This window comes from Rhopilema esculentum, chromosome 16 (assembly GCF_057945365.1).
Source record: "Rhopilema esculentum isolate cy_ngs chromosome 16, ASM5794536v1, whole genome shotgun sequence".
NCBI classification, from domain to species: Eukaryota; Metazoa; Cnidaria; class Scyphozoa; order Rhizostomeae; family Rhizostomatidae; genus Rhopilema; species Rhopilema esculentum.
Window position 1 is genome coordinate 3,282,436 of NC_142830.1, and position 20,046 is coordinate 3,302,481.

Genomic DNA, 20,046 nt, shown 5'->3' on the forward strand with positions numbered 1-20,046 from the left:
GCAATCCGCCTCAAAAGAAATAACCCAACTTTCATGTCAAATATTTTCTAAATTCGCTTGAACACGCATATCTGCACAAGTGACTTACGAAACCATTTGTTCTTGTATTTGTCGTTTATAAGTCTGGTTTATTGAAATGTATGAGCCAAAGATAGGAGCATATGATTTGTGCGACCTTTTCCGAATGTGTGTTTTATCTTGGGGGTAAGGAGCCTTGTGTTGGCAATAGAGATTTGATGCTTGGTGAATCAGCATTAGACACAAATGTTTGAATTTGGTGGCTTCGAATTTGATGTCAGCTGTTCAAATTCATTAAAGAAATAAGCATCTAGTACCTGGCTTTGAGTAAACATAATTATGACATAATTCAAACATCAATTGGTAGCATGGAATCTGTTGAGATAACTAATATTGACGTAATTATGACGTAATACCTTGTTAATAAGCAAATTTTGTGGCTTCAGATCTCGGTGTAGAATGTTATTTGTATGACAAAATGCTAATCCTCGCAAAAGCTGATACATGAATGACTACAAAAAAAGTTAAAGGAGAATTATCAGGACTGCAGTAAATATAAAATGATAGAAAGAATCTCAGTTGCAACGGAAAGCTTTATGCACTCCATGGAGGCGTCACAGGGGGTGGTTGGGACTAGGGGGAGCCGTCCCCGTATCTCAACAGGAACGATATTGTACTAAATCTAAATTCGATGAGAAAATATTGAGGGAGGGGCAATACATTGGCAGAGTATTTTTTGCGACGTTATTCTATGACTTTGAAACTACCTTGGTCTACCCAAATGTTCGTCATGGCAATTAGCCATTGGTAAAATTAGCAGTCCCTGCTGGTAAAAGGGCATTTTCTTCAATCACTGCTCCCCCTGAAAGCATAATGGCTGGCACTGCCACCGTATGAGCTCGTGAGTTCACATAATACCAAGACCTGTCCAAATTACACTTTGCCCAATTAATAAATGGCTCACAGGTCACTTATTGCATCCTATTCTTTATTCAAATGTAGATCAATTTAAACCTCTATAAAGAGGTTACAGGTGCATTGACAAAATCTTCTCAACCTGCCAAGAAGATACAGAAATCTCTCAGCATTAATGAATTCACTTAAAAAAAGATGCTAAATGGCAAGTGCACAAGAGCATCTGAAGGACCAATGTAAAGTAACACCTTGACTGTGTTTAGATCCATTTCACCTTGACAGGTGTCGAAATATTTCTTCAAATCCTAGAAAAAAAAATCACATAATCAGATTTTCATTTCCCTCAGTAATTTCTATGACTAGATAAAGACTGTAACACAAACAAGATTTGTCAACAACATATACAAAAATAGCAAGCACAAAGGAAATTTTCCTTGAATTCTGTGGGCTCATAATTAAGAAAAAAAATGAATATCGCTATGGAGAAATGGAAAGCTAAAAGGAGGTGAGAAGGAACAAGGATAGAAACCAAAGCATATTTTATGTGCACCAGGCAAAGTCGCAATGTCTTTTAAAAAATAAGCAGAGCAGTTCATATTAATATAATTATGTTATGCACATGGAGATCACAAATTTTTAACAACAGCCCTCTTTGTTCATTTGACATTCGAGTAATAAAGATAACATAATATATAGTTTAAAAGGGAAATGAAGCAGTGAATGTTGGGACCGATTCAATAAATTAGAAGAAGTGACAACCCATTCAAATTAGAAGAAGTGACAATCTTCAAAAATGTCATCTAATCAAAAGAAGATGATACACATGAAATAATAGCCATCAACACCTCAAGATCTCTATTTCCTTTACAAAAGTAGTATTTCCTTTACATTTTAATATCATAAAATACCAAAGTAACTGGAACTCACTTGGTCACAATACTCAAATACAATGGTAAGCTTTTTGCAGCTATGTAATACATCAAGGACCCTGAATAAGATATAAAAAATTCAGCTACATCTAAACCAAGAATGATAATCAAGGAATAAAAAATAATTACAGTAACAAGCTACATACAGCAAAATTTTGCTTTAGGATCAAAATGATGCTGAAATTTGAATTCTTCAATGAGTACTTTCATAACTTAATAATTATGCCAATGGCCTAATGACTTGTCTGTAGATGAGGTGACAGAGATCTCTGCAACTTGGTCTTCACTGATACTTTTGTAAGGATAATGATAACTGTACAAAAAGGTACCTCACCTAACAATATTCTTGTGATTCAGCTCTTTGAGGAGGCAAATTTCCCTTAGTGCAGAACTAGGAATGCCCTAAAATTTTCATTAAAACATGAGCAATCTTGAACAACAAGAGCTTTTTATCATTACAAACTTGTGGCTGCATAGTAACTCTATGTTTTAAGATGTTTAAGTAAAAAACATCAAAACATAGCCTTTGTGGCATTTTACCTATCTATAGCCTTTACTTTGTGCCAAGAAAATAATAGAGAAAATAATATTAATATCTGAAAATAGTATGGAAAAGTGGAAACAGGTAAAGGTAGAAATGGGTAGAAATATAGCCTAGCTTTGAGCTTTTGTTCAATGTTCTGATGATATATACTACCAAGAATGTTGGATGAAAAGCTCCAGTGTTTGCCTAAGCAATATCAAATAAAAATGCTTTAAATGGTATGCTAAAACACATTTTAAAAGTATAGTGCTATATTCTGACAAAACTAGATACTTGAAGTGAGTTAGAATTTAGAAATGAAAACCAACCTCATCATCTTCATCCAGTCTTACTCTTTTTAATGCAACAACTTCATGGGTATTTCTGTCTTTTGCCTTATATACAGTCCCATAAGTACCTGAAATCAAACAATACTATGCATCACTAGCTATGGGAAACTATTGTTGCTTCCTTAGACAACAGACACTTTGAGTAAAAATAGTAGGATGGTTAATTTCCATGTGTGCAGTGAATAGCAGTCCTTTACAAATCAAGGAGAGTAATGGGGGTGCTATATGTATTTAAGCATGTTGAAATGTTTAAGAGTTCTCATTCAAAATACACAATATCACTAAAACAAGATTTTCAATATGATATTTTTTGATGAGCAGGAACTAGGTAAGAATGTCTAACTTTTGTCGTTGTGTGTTCTCTTTTGTTTTTTTGATTTGAGCCTTTATGTCTTTTAAACTTTGTTGACAATGGCTGACAAAGTTTTTAAGCTTTTGTTTTGTTTCTAAATCAGTGAGAATATATATAGCCTGTAGTCTGTAGATTTTTGGCCACGTATTTAAGATTTCTGTGTAGTAGGCTGGGCTATACCACCAGTCAATGTCAGATGAATCTCTACATCTATAGGATATACACTTCCCTCACAAAAGTATCCAGACAGTTTCGAATTTTGTTGCAATCTGTTTGTTAGAGAAATTTATTAACAGATTTCAAAGGCAGTTTTCATAAAAACTTTTTTGTCAATTTCCTTGAATTTTTTCTTAAAGCTTTCTTGACCTTTAATCTATTTATTCGTTGAAAAAAAATAATCTCATCGATAGGTAAGCAAACTCTGTGAGGGTTTTTCCTCAAGATGGTAGCGACCGAAACACAAGAATTGACTTCTGAGCAGTGTCTAGAGATAATGTTTTATCACAATGAATGGGAAAAAGCTGTCCTTAAGTTGCTATATCATTGGATGCACAAAGGCTGCAACTTTTGACATATGCCAGACTGGAAAATTTGTCGAGCGACTTATTGCCGGCGCATTAAACTTTTCCATCTGCGCCCTTTTGCATATTGGTCGCGCAAAAAGTCCCTATTTGAATACATTTCAAATGATGAACAAATACAAATTTCTTAAAAGTGATTTCGGGGCACACAGTTGCATAGTCAGGTGTGTGAACTTGCCTGCACATGAAACAAAGTTTCCAGTCTGGGACATTGCAAAATACTTGAAAAACAATAAGCATAAACAATTTATCACGGTCAATAAGACACCAACGTCTGAGCATTCTTCCCTAACAAAATTTGCATCAAAACTGGTTTACATTATTACGCAAAATTGCATTAAATGTTAACAAACAATTGAACTTTCAAAAGCTGTCAGTAAATATTGCAAGGGAAATGATAAAGAATTGTGAATGTATCCTCGTACAGACTGATTTCAGCATAACTTGCAGCAATAAAGAAATAATATTGCTTTATGGCCCTGGACTGAATGATATGTTTGCTTTGCAAGAAAGTCTATGATCTGGTAAAATGTTACCAAATGTCATCCATTTTTTATAATCGATTGGTGGCATCCCCATGCTAATATTTTTCCCACCTGAGAGTAAACATGTTGTATTTCTTTTTATTCGAAAATATTTGTGTCTCAAAAAGCAGTTTGTAAAAAATTACCATGTTTTATTGGCCCATTTTAACTGAGTCCAAGACACCTGAATTTTCTGTTCTCCGCTTTATTTGACATCAGTCAACTTGCGTAAGGCTTGTAGCACAAAGGTTTCTCATTTTAACAAAAAATAATACAGAATAGAAAGTGCAGAAGCTTCGCAGCATTTTGATGTTCTGATTTATTTTGCTAGGGTTTCTCAAAAAAAATTCATCACTATATCCAAAAGTCATTATTGTGAGCCTAAATTTGTTTTGGTCTGAAAGCGCAATTGATCTTTGAACTGTCTGCGTACTTTCGTGGGAAGAGTGTATATTTCCTTCTCTCAGGGAACATATCCAATGGAAAATAAAACTAAGCTTTCAAAAGAGTAAATCTATTAAGTGATCTATTTAAAATTTACAGAGGGACAACAGAACAATCTAAAATTTGCTGCAAAAAGCTTTTGAGCATACTTCAAAATTACCTTCTCCAATTTTCTCTATCTTCAGATACTTCTCCATTGTGTTAAGTATATTCCTCTTTTCCTTTAAGCTATATTCCTCTAGTAAGATTTTTCATACCCCAAAGATAAGTGCCTAAATGAAAAAAATTGAAAAGTTTAATGGTCCCTCAACTGTAAAACAAAATATTGATTAACAGATTCCTGGTGCAATTTATATTCTATGATCTTTATTAATGAGTTAAAATGACTGTATTTCTTTGTCAGTAAGAGTTACAGATGGATATTAAAGGGTAGAGCATACTTAAAATACTAATTTGTCACATGAAGATAAATTTAATATAACACTAAAAAATTTTTAATCATTATCTTTCATTTTTTGAGCAATTAGTACAATTATAAATATTTCAAAAGGCATTTTGATGGTATACATTTAAGACTGATGTGCACAGACTCGAAACCATATTCATTAGGAAATCCAAATAACTTAGCCCATGTTAGACCTAATCAAACAACACTAGGGTCCAAAAGTTTGTAGTGACTCTACTTGAACCTGTTTACGTTAATTTTCCTTCCCATTCTTTCCATCACATTCTCAAATCGCAGCACAGGCATCTTCTATGTCATTCTCATATCACACATATTTGCTAATCTGTATTGTTTACTTAATCTTTGGCATGCTATTCAATTTACTCATCACCTTTACTCCCCCTTTCTATCTTTTGTTTTTCTCACAACATTTGTGTTAATTTTAGATATTCATTTCTTTAAAGAAGTATGTTAATTTGTAAGTAATTCTAGTTTAGAGTTCAGTTAGAATCAAGAAACACATAGTCACATAGTCTCTTCTCTGGCTCTGTGTCCTCTGCATGAAAATATGACACGTTTATTGAAGGATGGTTTTATTAGTGAACGAACAGCATCAAATAAATTCACAACAATGCCCAATTTTTGTTACACTAAAAGAGTTCCTTCAACAACAGAGACAAAGAATTGAACTGACAAAATCATTTCTGCAGCATGTGACATAAATAGATTACACACTGGCTCAAAGAGGAAAAATGGCTGAATACCTTTAAGGGTAAAAAAAGAAAGTCAAAGAACATACTAAAAGCATAAAAATTAAATGGGATATTCTTAAACTTCTAAATTATGGAATGTGCTTGGTACTTTAGCATATGTGTGTTGATTCTTGAAGGTATATGTGTATGTTTACACTCAGTGGGCTCTCTAAAACCACAGAAAATGCACCCCGAAGCCTTGCTGTTTCAAAGTTTGTTAATAAATCAACCTAACTTTTATAATTATTGGTATTTCAGGGCCAAAACATATCTTAGCATTCCCGAAACTTTACACAATTATTAACAAGCAGCTTACCCTAAAAAATTTTTTGCCATAATTATAAACCTTACCTGGTCACACCTACCCGAACACTTGGGCAAATATTTTGGTCACAAAATAAATAGCTGTAAGGCTAAATAGACAACAAAAACGAGCCAAAATAAAAGACAGCCAGTTAGCGAAAATTTCGGGACTGCAAAGTCAATTTTTATCATCTTGTGTTATGGGAACAATAGAAAATAAATCATCAGACAACAGGTAAATTCCGGTTGTTTAGTTTAGGCCTTAGGAATTTCATTAATATATACGTGACCCTAGCCTCGTGAAACATGCACGTGAATAGAATTTACTGATCAGTATCAAATCACTTTAAAATGTTTCTATATTTTTATGGTGGTACCTAGGCTGTTACCTGTTTAAAGTGATGCTTCAAGCTTCGGTTTTTTGACAATTCTCAAGCCCGCTCTACATCTGTCTCTTCTTGTAACGAGAAGTAACCTCGAGCGCATGCGTTTCTAAGGAACTCCCCTATTCTTTCCAACTTTCTTCAAAATCAAACTGGAGGGGAATCCCATAGGAAATCCCATAACCGAACACTTCTCCAAGAATAGGGGCAATGGGGGCGCTACAAACTCACACCAAATTTAGCAATTTTTTAAATTTTGCTATTGTTTTGTCCTTGTTAAAGGCGCTTTAGCGCATTGAACTTCTGCCCATTTGCCGATTTGTTTTATCAGCAAATTATTTTAGAACATATTTTTGGATGTTTCGGACGAATATACATTTGGGGAATTTTAAAGAACACTGCGATTTTCTCTATGAATACACAAAAAATTTAAAATGGAAGAAGAGCATGTTTATCATACTTTGAAGAAAAGGAAAGAAAATTTCATTGGGTAATGGAATTCTGAAAGATGCTGGAAAAGATACCAATATGAGTAGCACAAATAAAAGTCATTTTTGATACAATATTAACTGATACAATATTAGCATGAAACAATATTTAATGATAACTGTTTTTAAAACCATCTGCGGTCGATACAACCGGAAACTATCGAACGCGAGGAAGATTTTCGCGAGTTTTAAAATCAATGCAAATGACGAAGAGAGGCTTAAACTGGTATAAATTAAGGCGAAATTTTTATTATAATATGTTTCTCGATTGCTACTAGTGGGTTATTCCCACGGCCAGAACAATTCAAAAGGTGCATGGGGAAGTCCAATGACATCATCAATGGGGAAGTCCCACGGCTTATGAGAGTGAGGCTAAAAGGGCCTAACATGGTGGTCTTTACTGGTCGAAAAAAATTTTTTAGCTATAAATTCAGCAGGTTTACTTTCAAAGAAATTTGCGTTCAACTTTGAGAATTTTATGTGGGCAGAGAGATGAACGGAGAACAATATAAAGGACGTTATATTTTACTCTCTGTTTGCTTTATAGGGATATTTTGCAGCTACCTTGCAAATGGCCTAGTCGTTGAAAAAGTTTCCATGGAGAATGGCTTTCAATTTTACACGTCAATTATTATGGTAACAACAGCTTTCAATGCAACGATCGCGAAGTTTTTCCTTCTTTTCAAAACACTAAGAAATCGAAGTAATGCAGCAGGAAAGGAAGGACAGGGCATAAATTTAAAAACCACTTTTTTAATAGTGGCTTGTTCTTTGTCTTATGTTATGGCAATGTCGACAGCAAATGCAGCACTGAATTATGTGAATTACCCGACTCAGATCGTTGGTAAATCTGGCAAGCCCTTGGTAATATTACTCATGAGTATCATCGTAGTTCGACGTGCATACACATTAAAGAAATGTGCAAGCGTTTTACTGGTTGTAACAGGAGTTTGCATGTTCATGCTTGAAAATGCAAGCAAAACAAACACAAAATCTAACGATAGAAAACAAAACAACTTTGGAGTTTCACTTGTTTTGCTTTCATTGCTTTTTGATGGATTTGTTGCAATCACACAACAGAAAATACAGGAAAAGACCATATTTTCCTCGCACAATTTAATGTACAATATAAACAAATGGGCAACTCTTTTTATGTTTTTTATAGCTTTGTATAAGGGGGAACTACAGCAATTTGTGCTTTTTTGCAGGAATTCTATTAGATTTTCAATGTACATGCTTGCCTTATGCATCACTGGGGTTCTTGGCCAGCAGTTTATTTTTCTTACTATTGTTAATTTTGGCCCCCTTGTTTGTTCTGTTATAACTACAACTCGAAAGTTTTTTACCATTTTGTTGTCCACCGTGATCTTTGAACATAATTTGACAACCCATCACTGGATTTCTGTCATAATTGTTTTCTCTGGTTTAGTTATCGATTATTTTTAAGGGGTTTTAGCATACAGAAATATTACGATTAGATCCATGTATTGTGCAATATATTTCATACAAATAATTTTATCTGAAATAATATTACTCATTGTCTGACAAATTTCCATAACTATGTTCACAACTATGTAAATTTGATTCTTAGAAGGCAGAAAAACCTGAAAATATTGTGAAAGTTGAAAAAGTTTGAGTAATGAGACTGTGTTAGATTACATGAATTATTAGAAATTATTGATGGATCTTATTATTAGAAATTATTTATCCAATATTGATGGATCTGTCAAAAGCATTTGACTGTCTGAATCATGACCTAATGATTGCTAAACTCAATGCTTATGGTTTTAGTAGAAGCACCTTGAATTTCACATTATCGTACCTTAGCCAGAGGAAACAAAGAGTCAAAATAAACGGCTCTTTCAGTGGATGGAAAACCACAAGTGTAGGTGTGCCACAAGGATCAGTTTTGGGACCTCTCTTGTTCAATATATACATAAATGACATGTTCATGTTTATATCAAATAGCCAAATATAAAATTATGCTGATGAAGCAGGCTATTAAAATACTAGAACAAGACGTGGTTATTTTGAGAGAATGGTTTCAAAATAATTATATGAAAATGAATGGGGACAAATGCCACCTTATAAATTTTGGTGGCAATTTATAAACTTTGTAAGGTACAAATGCCACCTTACAAAGGCAGCAATGACACATCTCTGAAAATAGATGAAACGATAATTAAACCAAGTAAAGAAAAAAAACCTCTTGATATAAGTATTGATAATAATTTTTCGTTCAAAGGACACATACAATCGATATGCAAAAAGGCCAGCCAAAAGCTACATGCTTTATCCCGAATCTCCAACTACATGGATGATAGAAAAGTAAAACAGACCATGCACGTCTTCATTATATCACAATTTAGCTACTGCCCTTTAATTTGGATGTTTTGTGGTCGACAAATGAACAACAGAATAAACAGAATTCATGAAAAGTCTTTGCGTCTTGCCTATGATGACTATCAATCAAGCTTTCAAACTCTTCTTGAAAAAGACAACTCGACGTCTATCCATGATAAAAATCTGCAATTGCTCCTTACAGAAATATATAAAACTTTACATAATCTCAACCCAAGTTTCATGAAAGAAATCTTTACTGAAAGAAATACATGCTATAATTTTAGAAACATATCCCGAATATCGCTTTCAAAACCAAAATCAAATTGTTATGGTATAGAAAGTACAACCTTTATGGGATCCAAGCTCTGGCAAGAGCTTACAAATGACATTAAAACATCTTCTAGCCTCGCAATATTTAAGAAAAAGATTAAAATTTGGAAAGATACAAAATGCAACTGCAGACTATGCAAACCTTACGTTGCGCAGATTGGATTCTTGAAATAGTCATCAAATAATTGTATATTTTCTATCTAATTAGTCATCCTTTTAATTTTTTACATTTCCTATATAATTTTATCCATTCATTGTAATTAATTTAGGATTTGTAAATGTAGTATAAATAGTAGGCTTTAATTAGCTGTTACATTAGCTAAAAAGTTTTGCTTCACCTACTGTAAATAATTTTATAATAATAATAATGATAATAATAATAATAATAATAATAATAATAATAATAATAATAATAATAATAATAATAATAATAATAATACCTTCTAAATCAGGGTTATCCAATCTTTTTTCAAGGAGGACAACTTTCAGATTCAGGTAATAACTGGAGGGCCACTAATATATTTCTATATATCATTGCAAGATGCCTGTCTGTTTGGTAGCTGCAAGATGCTTGTCTGTTAGGCTCCGTTTATCACGGGAACGATTGCGTACCATTCCATATCCTTCCGTTCTAAAAAAGTGGCGTGCTCACACGGGAACATTTTTAATCATTCCGTTTAGGGATACGGAAAATGGAACGGTATGCAATCGTTTCGTTCCTGTGTGAACAGGTGAACTGGTCCGAACTGTTGCATTGTTCATATGGAAATACAGACATGCGCATTGATAAACTCTTTGTTTCAAATTGTAACACAACACAGAAAGTGATCAGAGCGAGCGTGTTCCCGCGTGAACAGAAGAAAAACTATTGTACGTGAACGTGCCGTTCCCGTCTGACCAGTTTTTCAAATATTTATAACCCTATTGGAAAGGCATTTGAACCCTTGGTCTGCTTCTGAGATCAGTTTTCATACTTTTTTATTTGTATGTGCCCCCAAAAATAAAAGTAAATCTTTGGCCTCAGCGCGGGCCACATCAGCCAATATTACGGGTCACAGTTTGGAAAAGTCTGGTCTAAAATCTACATTTCACTTATGCGTCTATATAGCCATCTCTAATTGAGTCAGAAGTGAAGGCGGAACTGACTTGACCTTTAAGTACCTTCTCTGCTACTCTTTTTGCTCAGTTGATAAACATTTTACTAAAGACGGCCTGCTGTTGTAGCTTAAATGGGCCTTCGTGTAGGATGCATCAGTCGGGTTCAGGGCTACCCTCATCCGATCATCGAGCAATCACCCCATCCAAAACGTGCAGGCAAAATGCTAGCCCCGTCAGGGGTTAGAGTGTTAACGTAAGGCTTGAGCTGATTAAAAACAAGGAAGAAACACCAGCAGAAACTTCAACCATGACCAACTCGATCAACCAAGGGTGGCAATTTAATCGGTTAAAAACAAACCGAATCATCGCCATTACAGGTTCATTGATCAAATTACTCAACATCGAACACGATCTTATTCTACTATTTCGCTTCTGAGAGACATAAGAAATACGTTGAAGACGATAGTATTTTATAATAAAATACGCTCTCAAACTATTAAAAGCTCTTTAAAACTATAAACGAAGGATATAAACAGCCTCAAGAAGATGGACCCCGAGGACGAGGATCTCGAGCATCGCGAAAGCTGCGTTCAAGTCGCCAAGGACTGCTGCTGCGGCATGCCGTCACGAATCAACCGAAAACTTCTCGTATCCAAAGGCTTTTACTTCTTCTTCTGGTCCGCATACGGTTCGTTTTTCCCATTACTGGGTGTTTATTTCAAACAAATCGGAATGAATCCAAGTCAAAGCGGTCTGCTAGTTGGCTGTCGTCCTCTGATCGAGTTCATCAGCGCGCCAAGTATGGGTTCTCTTGCAGATCGACTTAACGTACGAAAAGTAATGTTGCTTTTCAATATAGTATGCTGGATGTCTTTTGTATTTCCATTCGCGTTCATCAAACCATCGGACAACACATGTCATAGATACATGCTACTGGCAAAGAATTTAACTGAAATTGTAACTAAAGAGACTTCAGAAGTGCAACAGTTGCTGAAATCGAACAACCCCGATGTGCCGAAAATTATCCCTCATCGGAAAGGCACTGTTGTTTTCAGTGAAGAAAGTATCCACAATGTATTTTGGCTACTGCTTTTTCTCTCGCTTGTCGGAGAATTCTTCGCCTGTCCAGCGACGACTTTAGCGGATACGGCGACGCTAAACTACCTCGGAGAAAACAAAGAAAAGTACGGGCGACAACGTATGTTCGGTAGTTTAGGATGGGGCTCGGCTATGTTGGTCGTTGGACTTGTTATCGATAGCATGCCGAGTTATGTTGTGTGCGGCGTTACTATTAGCAAAGACTACACGTATTGCTTCTATTTTTTTCTCGGTTACATGATTATCGCTTTGGCTGTTTCGACAAGATTCACCTTCAAGAATGAACATGAAGACGATATCATCCGCGGAACACCAAAGGATGTCATTAAATTATTTCTTGACTGGAGGTATATGGTTGTGATATTTGTTGCATTCTATGCTGGTCTAGGCATGGGCCTAGCAAGAGTGTTTTTGTTCTGGCATTTGGAAGACCTCGGGGCACCTCCAACCCTGTTTGGACTTTCATCAGCACTTGACCATGTAGCAGAAACAGTTACTTACTTTTTCACAGAAACAATCATACACTACATTGGTCATGTAGAGGTGATATGTTTTGGTCTACTGGCTAATTTCTTTCGCTTCATCGCAATTTCCATGCTTGTGAACCCATGGCTGATTCTGCCACTTGACATTCTCCAAGGCTTTGCGCACGCAGGAGTATGGGCTGCACTTACAAGTTATATGGGTCGTGCAGCTCCCCCCGGTTATCGCGCAGCCGTTCAAGGGATACTTCAAGGATTCTATTATGGGCTCGGTAGAGCAGTTGGTGCTATTGTAGGCGGAGTTCTCTCTCATTCCCTAGGCACGGACAAAACCTTTCGATACTATGGTTATGGCAACATGCCAATTTTGATTCTGTTATTTGTTGTTGTGAAATTCAGCTTGAGAAAACAAAAGCAAACAGAAGAACAAAGTAAGGAAGAAACGGAGAATAGCTGCGAAGGAGGAGAGATACCTGTATTCAAAAAGGCTACGAGCGAGCAACTGTCTCTTGATGTTGGTGAGCAATATCATCGCTCGGTGAAGGGTTCTCTTTCAAAAAATAGCTTGCCTTTATATTAGTTGATTCTAAAATAGTCCAGAAGAACATCAAACTAACAAAGCTTTGCATATTTCGTGACAATATCCTTTCAGTTCTACTTCACGCTAGAAACTAATCAACTACATTCAAGAATACACTTCAGATCATACGAATTCAATACGAAAAGATCATGCTTTTCCAGAAAATTATTCTTAAAGTATTCATACTGAGTTAAAACTCTTTCAGGTTTTTCGAACATTGGTAAAGAGAAAAGTCTTTCAATTTCAATTGGAAGGGCATTTTCCATTATTTTAGATCGACTTTGGAATGCATAATAAATCTTGAAGCTTTGTTAATGTGATAATGCAGTTTATAATGACCTAGGGTAAACACGCAGGAATTTAGGCCCACTGTTCCAAACAGTAAGCTCGCAACAATTTTCGACTAATGATAAAATCGTTCATAGCCCAACGAAAGGCATCTGCAGGTACGATATTCGGGCTTTCTTACTAAGGAGAGAAAGAAAGCATTACTAGAAATGCTAGCATATCAATGTCTGTGTTAAGAGCTCACTTAAGCATGCATAGAAATGTATAAGATGTAATAAAGCCGAAGCACCCTTGCCTTACTATCGATAAAACAATCACATTGATCGATTTTTCCATTGCTTTGCTATAAATTTCTAGCCGTTAGAATTCTATTATTTGCTCTAAAACTTATGATAAGAAATAGAAAAGTCTGACGTTAAGCCTCATTGTACCTTATAGTTTCTGATTGTTTCTGATATACCTTTAAACAGAAGAAACTAACTTAGGTTTTCAATGTAAAACTCAATTGGCATTTCCAGTGTCTAGAAAAATAGGCATCTTATTGCCATAATGCACGCACTTAAAGACATATCTAACTCGTAGAAGTATAATACAATTTACTGAATATCAAGTAAGTTCAAAAGATTAATAGTTTTTTATCAATACTGATGCAAAAACGGGTTTTAGAGCTACCTCTCTTTTATAAGCATGGCAGGATTTTGGACAACGTATTTTGATTTCAATTACTTGATGACTAATGAGCGACACCTATACTGTTACAATTGTCGCATGGGCAGGACAAGCCCATCAACGTCTAGACTGTGCCTTTACGCAGTGTCCTAGCAGAAAAGGTTCTACCTCGTTCACCGACATGTCCTACGTAGACAATTTCTCAAACCTAGTCAAAACCCAGTTGGTAGAATATTGATAGCTATTTCGTGAAACCAGACGTAGAATTACTTTAAATACAGCTGGTCCTGATGAAATTCGGTGAAAATTGTATGAATTGTACTGTAGAATATTGTTACTATAGCAACAAGCGCCCTGAGCTCCGATTTCTAAATTCTAAACTTGCAGTATAACAAACAGTGCGAACAGCATTCATTACCATCCCACCCCTGTCACCACCAAACTTGTTTTATGAGAATTATGAAGGGATTCCGGCTACTGGCGAGAGAATTAGTTACTACATACAGGTGGAATAGCATTTGATATAAATAATTATCATGTAAACCAATTGAGAACAAACAAAGGAATAAAAAAGATCTTAAATCATCATGTTTCTCCGAATTCATTTTCCTACATCGCAGTGTTGCATTCAACTATCATAATTTTGGCGCACTTAAACTTTTTTGTTATGAGCACTTTCTTCTTATAGCCTTAAATGCAATCTACATACACTATCCACAATTTATTTAACGGATAGTTTAGAAGAGATTGTGAATAAAAGGAAAGTAAATAAGAAATGCACAAGGAAACACTACAATGCTAGAGATGTTTAGGGCCTTTTTGCAGCCTACAGCCGTCACGTTTTTTCGTAAACAACAGCAACACCATTCTAGCAAAAACGAGATCGTCATCAGAATATCACGAAATCTGCAAATCCAAATTTTCCTATTTTAGTTTTATCTTTTTTCTAAAAAAGTCGTTAGAATTGAGAGATTTTCGACTTTTTCAATTATGCAGAGATGTGCTCACTTCACATTTACAAATCGCGATATACCCGTTTTGTTGTATTGCATATGCTAACGAAAATCATTTTAAAAGGAAGATTTTTTACTTTTTTTTTTAAAGGCATTAACTTTACTTATAATCAACAAGAAGTTAAAGATATCATAAAGTCTTTTAAATGCCGGAATGCAATCGTTCATTTTACACAATCTTAGCAAAATGTCATCTTACTAGGAGAGTCCTCGCTCATCCTTTCCTTGAGGTTTCCATGAAAAACATTTTTTTCTCAAAAATGTGGAGAAGATAGAAACCTTGACCTTTGTTGCTGAGAGATTTGCTCATTTGCGATTTATAAATCTCACAATAATAAAAATTTGGGGTTAGTGGCTCTCACTTTCTATATCAGCGGCAACAACACAGGCGGAAAATGGACATTTTTCACCCAGAGGATCGCGCGACCTCAATAGTAACAGCCTCAATAGTAACAGAAAAAGTGGAAGATCAAAGCATACACCCTTTTTATAAGGAACCATTTTAAAAATAATCTAATTTTTAAGAACTTGTACTTCTTAAGACAAAATCGTTATATCACTGCAAACAATCAAGAATTAGGACGCGGGTTCCATTCATTTGCAGCCAAAACTCATATAAATTGTGTTATATAAATTCCTATCCTGGTAAATTCCGAGTCCATTACGAGAATACAAGTTAAGGCTACATTACATCGGACAATATCAATGGAAAAGACATGCTACTTCTTCATTGACATTGTGTGCTTTTATCTATATAAAACTTCTTTCTTGCCTTCTTTGTGTTTTTATCTAGTGGTTTCTAGCTACAATTAAAAGCAAAATTCAAAATTGGATGTTTTTCTTGTGTCTGTGCTATTTTCATAGCAGTAAATGTGCAAATTAATTAAGGGGCTATTAAGCAATATTTTTATTCAACAAGTTGTTTAACAGAAGCCAAAAAATAAAGAACAATAGGAACTAGGCCTTGGGCTGGTTTCTTTATAAAAAAAGTTTGTGATACATGATTCTGATACATGCAAGAAAACTTCTATAAGAGTTGATTGATAGCGCATCAAAGGAAAGTGCAGTCAAAAAGGAAACTATGATATTCTGATATAAAATTTTTACATGAACGAGCGTTTCTATTGATAAGCGCAGCACTTCAAACAAAAGAGAGTGCTACCTCTCTTAAGCTGCAAAATACAATTACCGTTTCCATGACAAGAAAAGGCTGTGATTGGTTGCATATCATCACGTGTTATTCTTCGCAGTCTCAACCGGCTAATGTGATCTTAGTTTAATACAAATAACCCGGCGGCTACGCGAGACTCGTTGTCTTTAATTTGATTTTGAATACATCAGGGCTGCCATTGTGATGTAGAAACACTATTTACTTTCATTGAAAAATTGTTAAACCCTTTGAGCACCCATTTGTTTTCAATAAAAGCTTAGAACTACAGACGGAACGTATACCAAATCGTATTACCCTGCAAAAGTGAACGAAATCTAGATGATGCTTAGATACTTACTCGAATAAAGAAAGTAGAACACATTGAAGCTTTTAGTAGCAAAATGTGTACAGCTACATAGTATATTAAATTGTATAAATTTACTTTTCCGCGTGTGCTAATTATTTTACTTACAGTTGTGCCATTTTTCTTGTTTCTCATAAAATCTTCCTTATTGCTAGCCAAGTTTTTACAGATTTTTTGACAGACCAATCACAGTCAGCAAGTGTGAAGTCAGCTACAGACAAGTCCCTGAAAAGAAAAGCTGAAAAAGTGAAGTCTTATCAAAGACCCTAGGAAGGTAAATGAGATAGGAAACAAGGCATAGAAAGAAAAGAGAGAAAAGATTTTGTAAAGTGAGGAATGTATGTTTTTGCTAATATTTCGTCCAGAAATTCTAGGCTTTCACGGATCTACCAACACCTTCTCTTGCGTTGCCATAAGCAGTCCTGATGCCAATGTCCTTAACATTTTATAGGAGAGTCTTGCAAAATTTGGAGTCAGTCCCCTACATCGTAACGCTCCACACATAGAAAGCAATTAACGACCTCCAAGCGTCAACTCTGATATTGCATAGTGCCCCAACTCTTTGCCCGAAGTTTAAAAAAAACTTTATTCTAATTCGGCATTTATAGGCTATTTTCAAAACAACCACATTTTCTTTTCTGGAGCTATGAATTCAATTACACATCAGCTGTCTAATTTTTTCTCCAACGCACAGTTTAAGGTGCCGACTAGTTTAATCATCTAATAAGGGGAGATAGTTTTATGCAAACTTCATCCAATAAGTATTACTTCCTTAAAGGATAAAGTTGAATACGTGATCTCTTGTCGCGCTTTCTCAAGTAAGAATATTACAAGTACTGCTTTGCAATTACTTAATGAAGTTTATTTAGTCTTGCTCAGCGAAAAAATGGTACATCTAACAAAAAACAAAAAGGTCGTTGTTCAAAGCATTTCAAAGCTGTTTTATTTTTGGGGATTGAAAATAAAATATATTAAAAAAAATCTTTTGGTGGTACAAAACTTAAAAATGGCTTTAAAAAAGCTAACATTTGAGTATACTAAAGCTTTTCGTCTGACACTCTGCAGAGTATAAAACGTCAGAACATAAACCGAAAACTCTACGCTAGGAAATATATACCCAGTTGTGGATCGAAATAGGCCATTCAAAACAAAATATATTTTAGTTGTTTTATGAAGAAGATAAATCTCTTAAAAAATTCATTTAAAAATGCTGACCTTTTATCGTAGAAAGCCGAGTACAAACATTTTTGGAAAGGACTGTTTCTTAGGGTTTGTTTGGGTTTTCAAAAGCTCTGTTTATTAAATGTTTGCGATCTCTGTGGTGGAGGAGGCCTATAGTTCAGATTTCTACATTTCTAGTATCTCAGGACAGTAATAAACCAAGGCTTTGGATATTGGATGTGAATAGTGATCCAATGCAAATAAAGACGAAAACTCGGCACGAGCAGGTAAAATAACAACATTATCTATGGTTGACAAGAAAAAAGGAGTAAGAAAGCATACTTGAGGAAACTATTGCAAGTGACTTAATAGCACCACGCTAGGATTATATCAAAAGGAAATTGAAAAAGGAAGATTTGAACAAAATTCTTGTGTTCTTCTTAACACATTTTAATCTTTTAACGTACACTGTGATACGTAGGAGAAGTGTGGGATTTTTTCTGACGTAACAAACTCAACGCTGTTACCTAGCAGAATATTGAAATAATTTTTATATTATAATGTATTGCAAGGTGCCAGCATAAGATAATCTAAGGTGCTGGTTGGAAAATTTGAAATAGAACAAATGAAAGAGAGAAAAACAGCACCTTAGGTAGAAAAAAACTCGAGGGTTTCGTCGGACAAAATGTATACAAGTGTTCGTCTGGCTGTTGGCGGCGTGAAGAGATCTTTTCCTGACACATTCTTCATCAAAGAAACTGACGCAAGCAGGCTGGATAATGTACCGAAGAAAGCTAGATATTCGGTAAAGTTTAGGAAATATGATTGAAAGATTAATTCTGATTGTTAGTTCGTGTGATGCAGTTTATGCCAGTTCTAGAGATCATTTCAAGCTTAGGGCCAATATGCAAAATCGGTCATGATTTGTTTGCAATGAGCCTACTACGCCAATGTTTTGTCGAACTTGATCGTACATTACATTCTCACAAACAAAATTAAGGAGGGCAACGGAATAAGACAACTAAAATATTTTAATTCAAATAAAACTAGTGGAAATCCCTTCAAAGTTCATTTGGTCTATCGAAGGGGTTTGCATTCGGCTTTGAATTACAGGAAGCAAAGCACAATGATGGTTCATCGATTTAAGTACGATTAGCTTGTCTGAACCAACTGGGGAGACAAGATTGAATTTTGATCCAAGAGCGTACGGAAATGCAACTAATGGATGATAATCACAAAACAATAGTGGCAAATAGCATCGAAAAATCCTTAGAGAAAGATTTTGGAAAAGGTTAAGTTTATTTATGAAGCTGCAAAAAACACAGAGAATAAACAAATCAATACATATTGTTGTTTATTCCACTAAGACGTGAATATATTATCATAGTGCTGCTGCAAGTTGTTGGATATTGGGGGTGAAAAAAAGTAATAAAATGCTAGAAATAGTTTCAATTGACATCGTATACATCGTAAAGAATTGTCAAAACAAGTGAAGAAGAGTTGTCAAAAGAAGAGAAAACATTAATTTTGCAGGAACTGCACATTCAGGTAGCACTTTTACCAAACTTTTATCAGACTCTTTCTGCTGATGTAGCTCAGGTTCCGTTGTTAGAGGATGTTTAAAATTTTGAACCGTTTCTTTAAGCATAATCCACCAACTTCCCACTTTATATAAAAATAAATAACTTAAGCAAAAAGTGATGAAGTTGTTCCAAGATGAATACATCTTAGTTGAGAGGAATTTATGATTTTCTGGTTACTGCAACTGGTGTAGTCTTTCCATCTCTGCAATACCTTCAGTTACGTCACAGGGACTTAGGACAAGCCTCGATTAATCTTCTTAGAATTGTACAGTGTAATTCTGTAGATAATTGTTTACTATTATGATATATTGCGTATATAAACATTTATATTTCTTAATTGATAGATTGAAAAGATCTTCTTGTCACGTTACATTGTTTGCTTTAGTTTTTGCCTGCTTTTTCTCTTTCATATACCGCCTGTTTGTCTATCGTTTTTATTAACAGAGCCATGAGAAAGTAAACAGAGGAATGGGATTTGCTTATTTCTGCAATGGGAGATGGGGTTTAGTCAGCTGGAACTGGGCAAATCATTCTGGGACTGAGATGACCATTGCATCGAGTGCTGGAATTTTTTTGAGACCATGCTGCGAAGGAGGTTCAAACAAATACTTACGGTGAATGGTGTTTGCTTAAAAATGGCTGGAAACTTGGATCAGACCCCCCCCCCCCCTTTCATGACGCTCATTCAAGTTTAGGTTGCAAGTATCTCACAAAATGAGCAACTTTAATACTTAATATGTTTTGTCAGTTGGAGTCAAGTAAGTTTCAAACTATTCGGTTTAATATGGAAGTATTTTAAAATTGTATTAGGGTAGTGGTACCCACAGTTATAAGTCACTGATTCTGAAATGAAATAATTGAAAAATTTCTGTTGCCACTT

At 35.1% G+C, this 20,046-nt stretch overlaps 2 protein-coding genes across 4 annotated transcripts in view; one reads left to right on the plus strand and one right to left on the minus strand.

Moving 5' to 3' along the window:
- LOC135682242 (cyclin-dependent-like kinase 5) overlaps nt 1-20,046 on the minus strand; it is a 77,680-nt gene that overhangs the window by 11,167 nt on the left and 46,467 nt on the right. Inside the window, exons 4-10 of one of the 3 annotated variants that reach the window (XM_065197040.2) lie at nt 16,531-16,647; nt 4,797-4,908; nt 2,715-2,803; nt 2,197-2,264; nt 1,861-1,921; nt 1,182-1,238; nt 435-530 (exon numbers count right to left, since the gene is read on the minus strand). In XM_065197040.2, the coding sequence (XP_065053112.1) occupies nt 435-530; nt 1,182-1,238; nt 1,861-1,921; nt 2,197-2,264; nt 2,715-2,803; nt 4,797-4,833 (408 nt within the window). In that variant the 5' untranslated portion in view covers nt 4,834-4,908; nt 16,531-16,647. Of the gene's footprint in view, nt 1-434; nt 531-1,181; nt 1,239-1,860; nt 1,922-2,196; nt 2,265-2,714; nt 2,804-4,796; nt 4,909-6,184; nt 6,491-6,525; nt 6,631-16,530; nt 16,648-20,046 lie in introns of those variants that run through there. The other 2 variants (XM_065197039.2, XM_065197041.2) reach the window with 2 other exon arrangements.
- LOC135682239 (major facilitator superfamily domain-containing protein 6) lies at nt 10,130-15,112 on the plus strand. Its single transcript, XM_065197034.2, has one exon. The coding sequence runs from the start codon at nt 11,325-11,327 to the stop codon at nt 12,936-12,938; it is 1,614 nt and encodes a 537-aa protein (XP_065053106.2). The 5' UTR covers nt 10,130-11,324; the 3' UTR covers nt 12,939-15,112.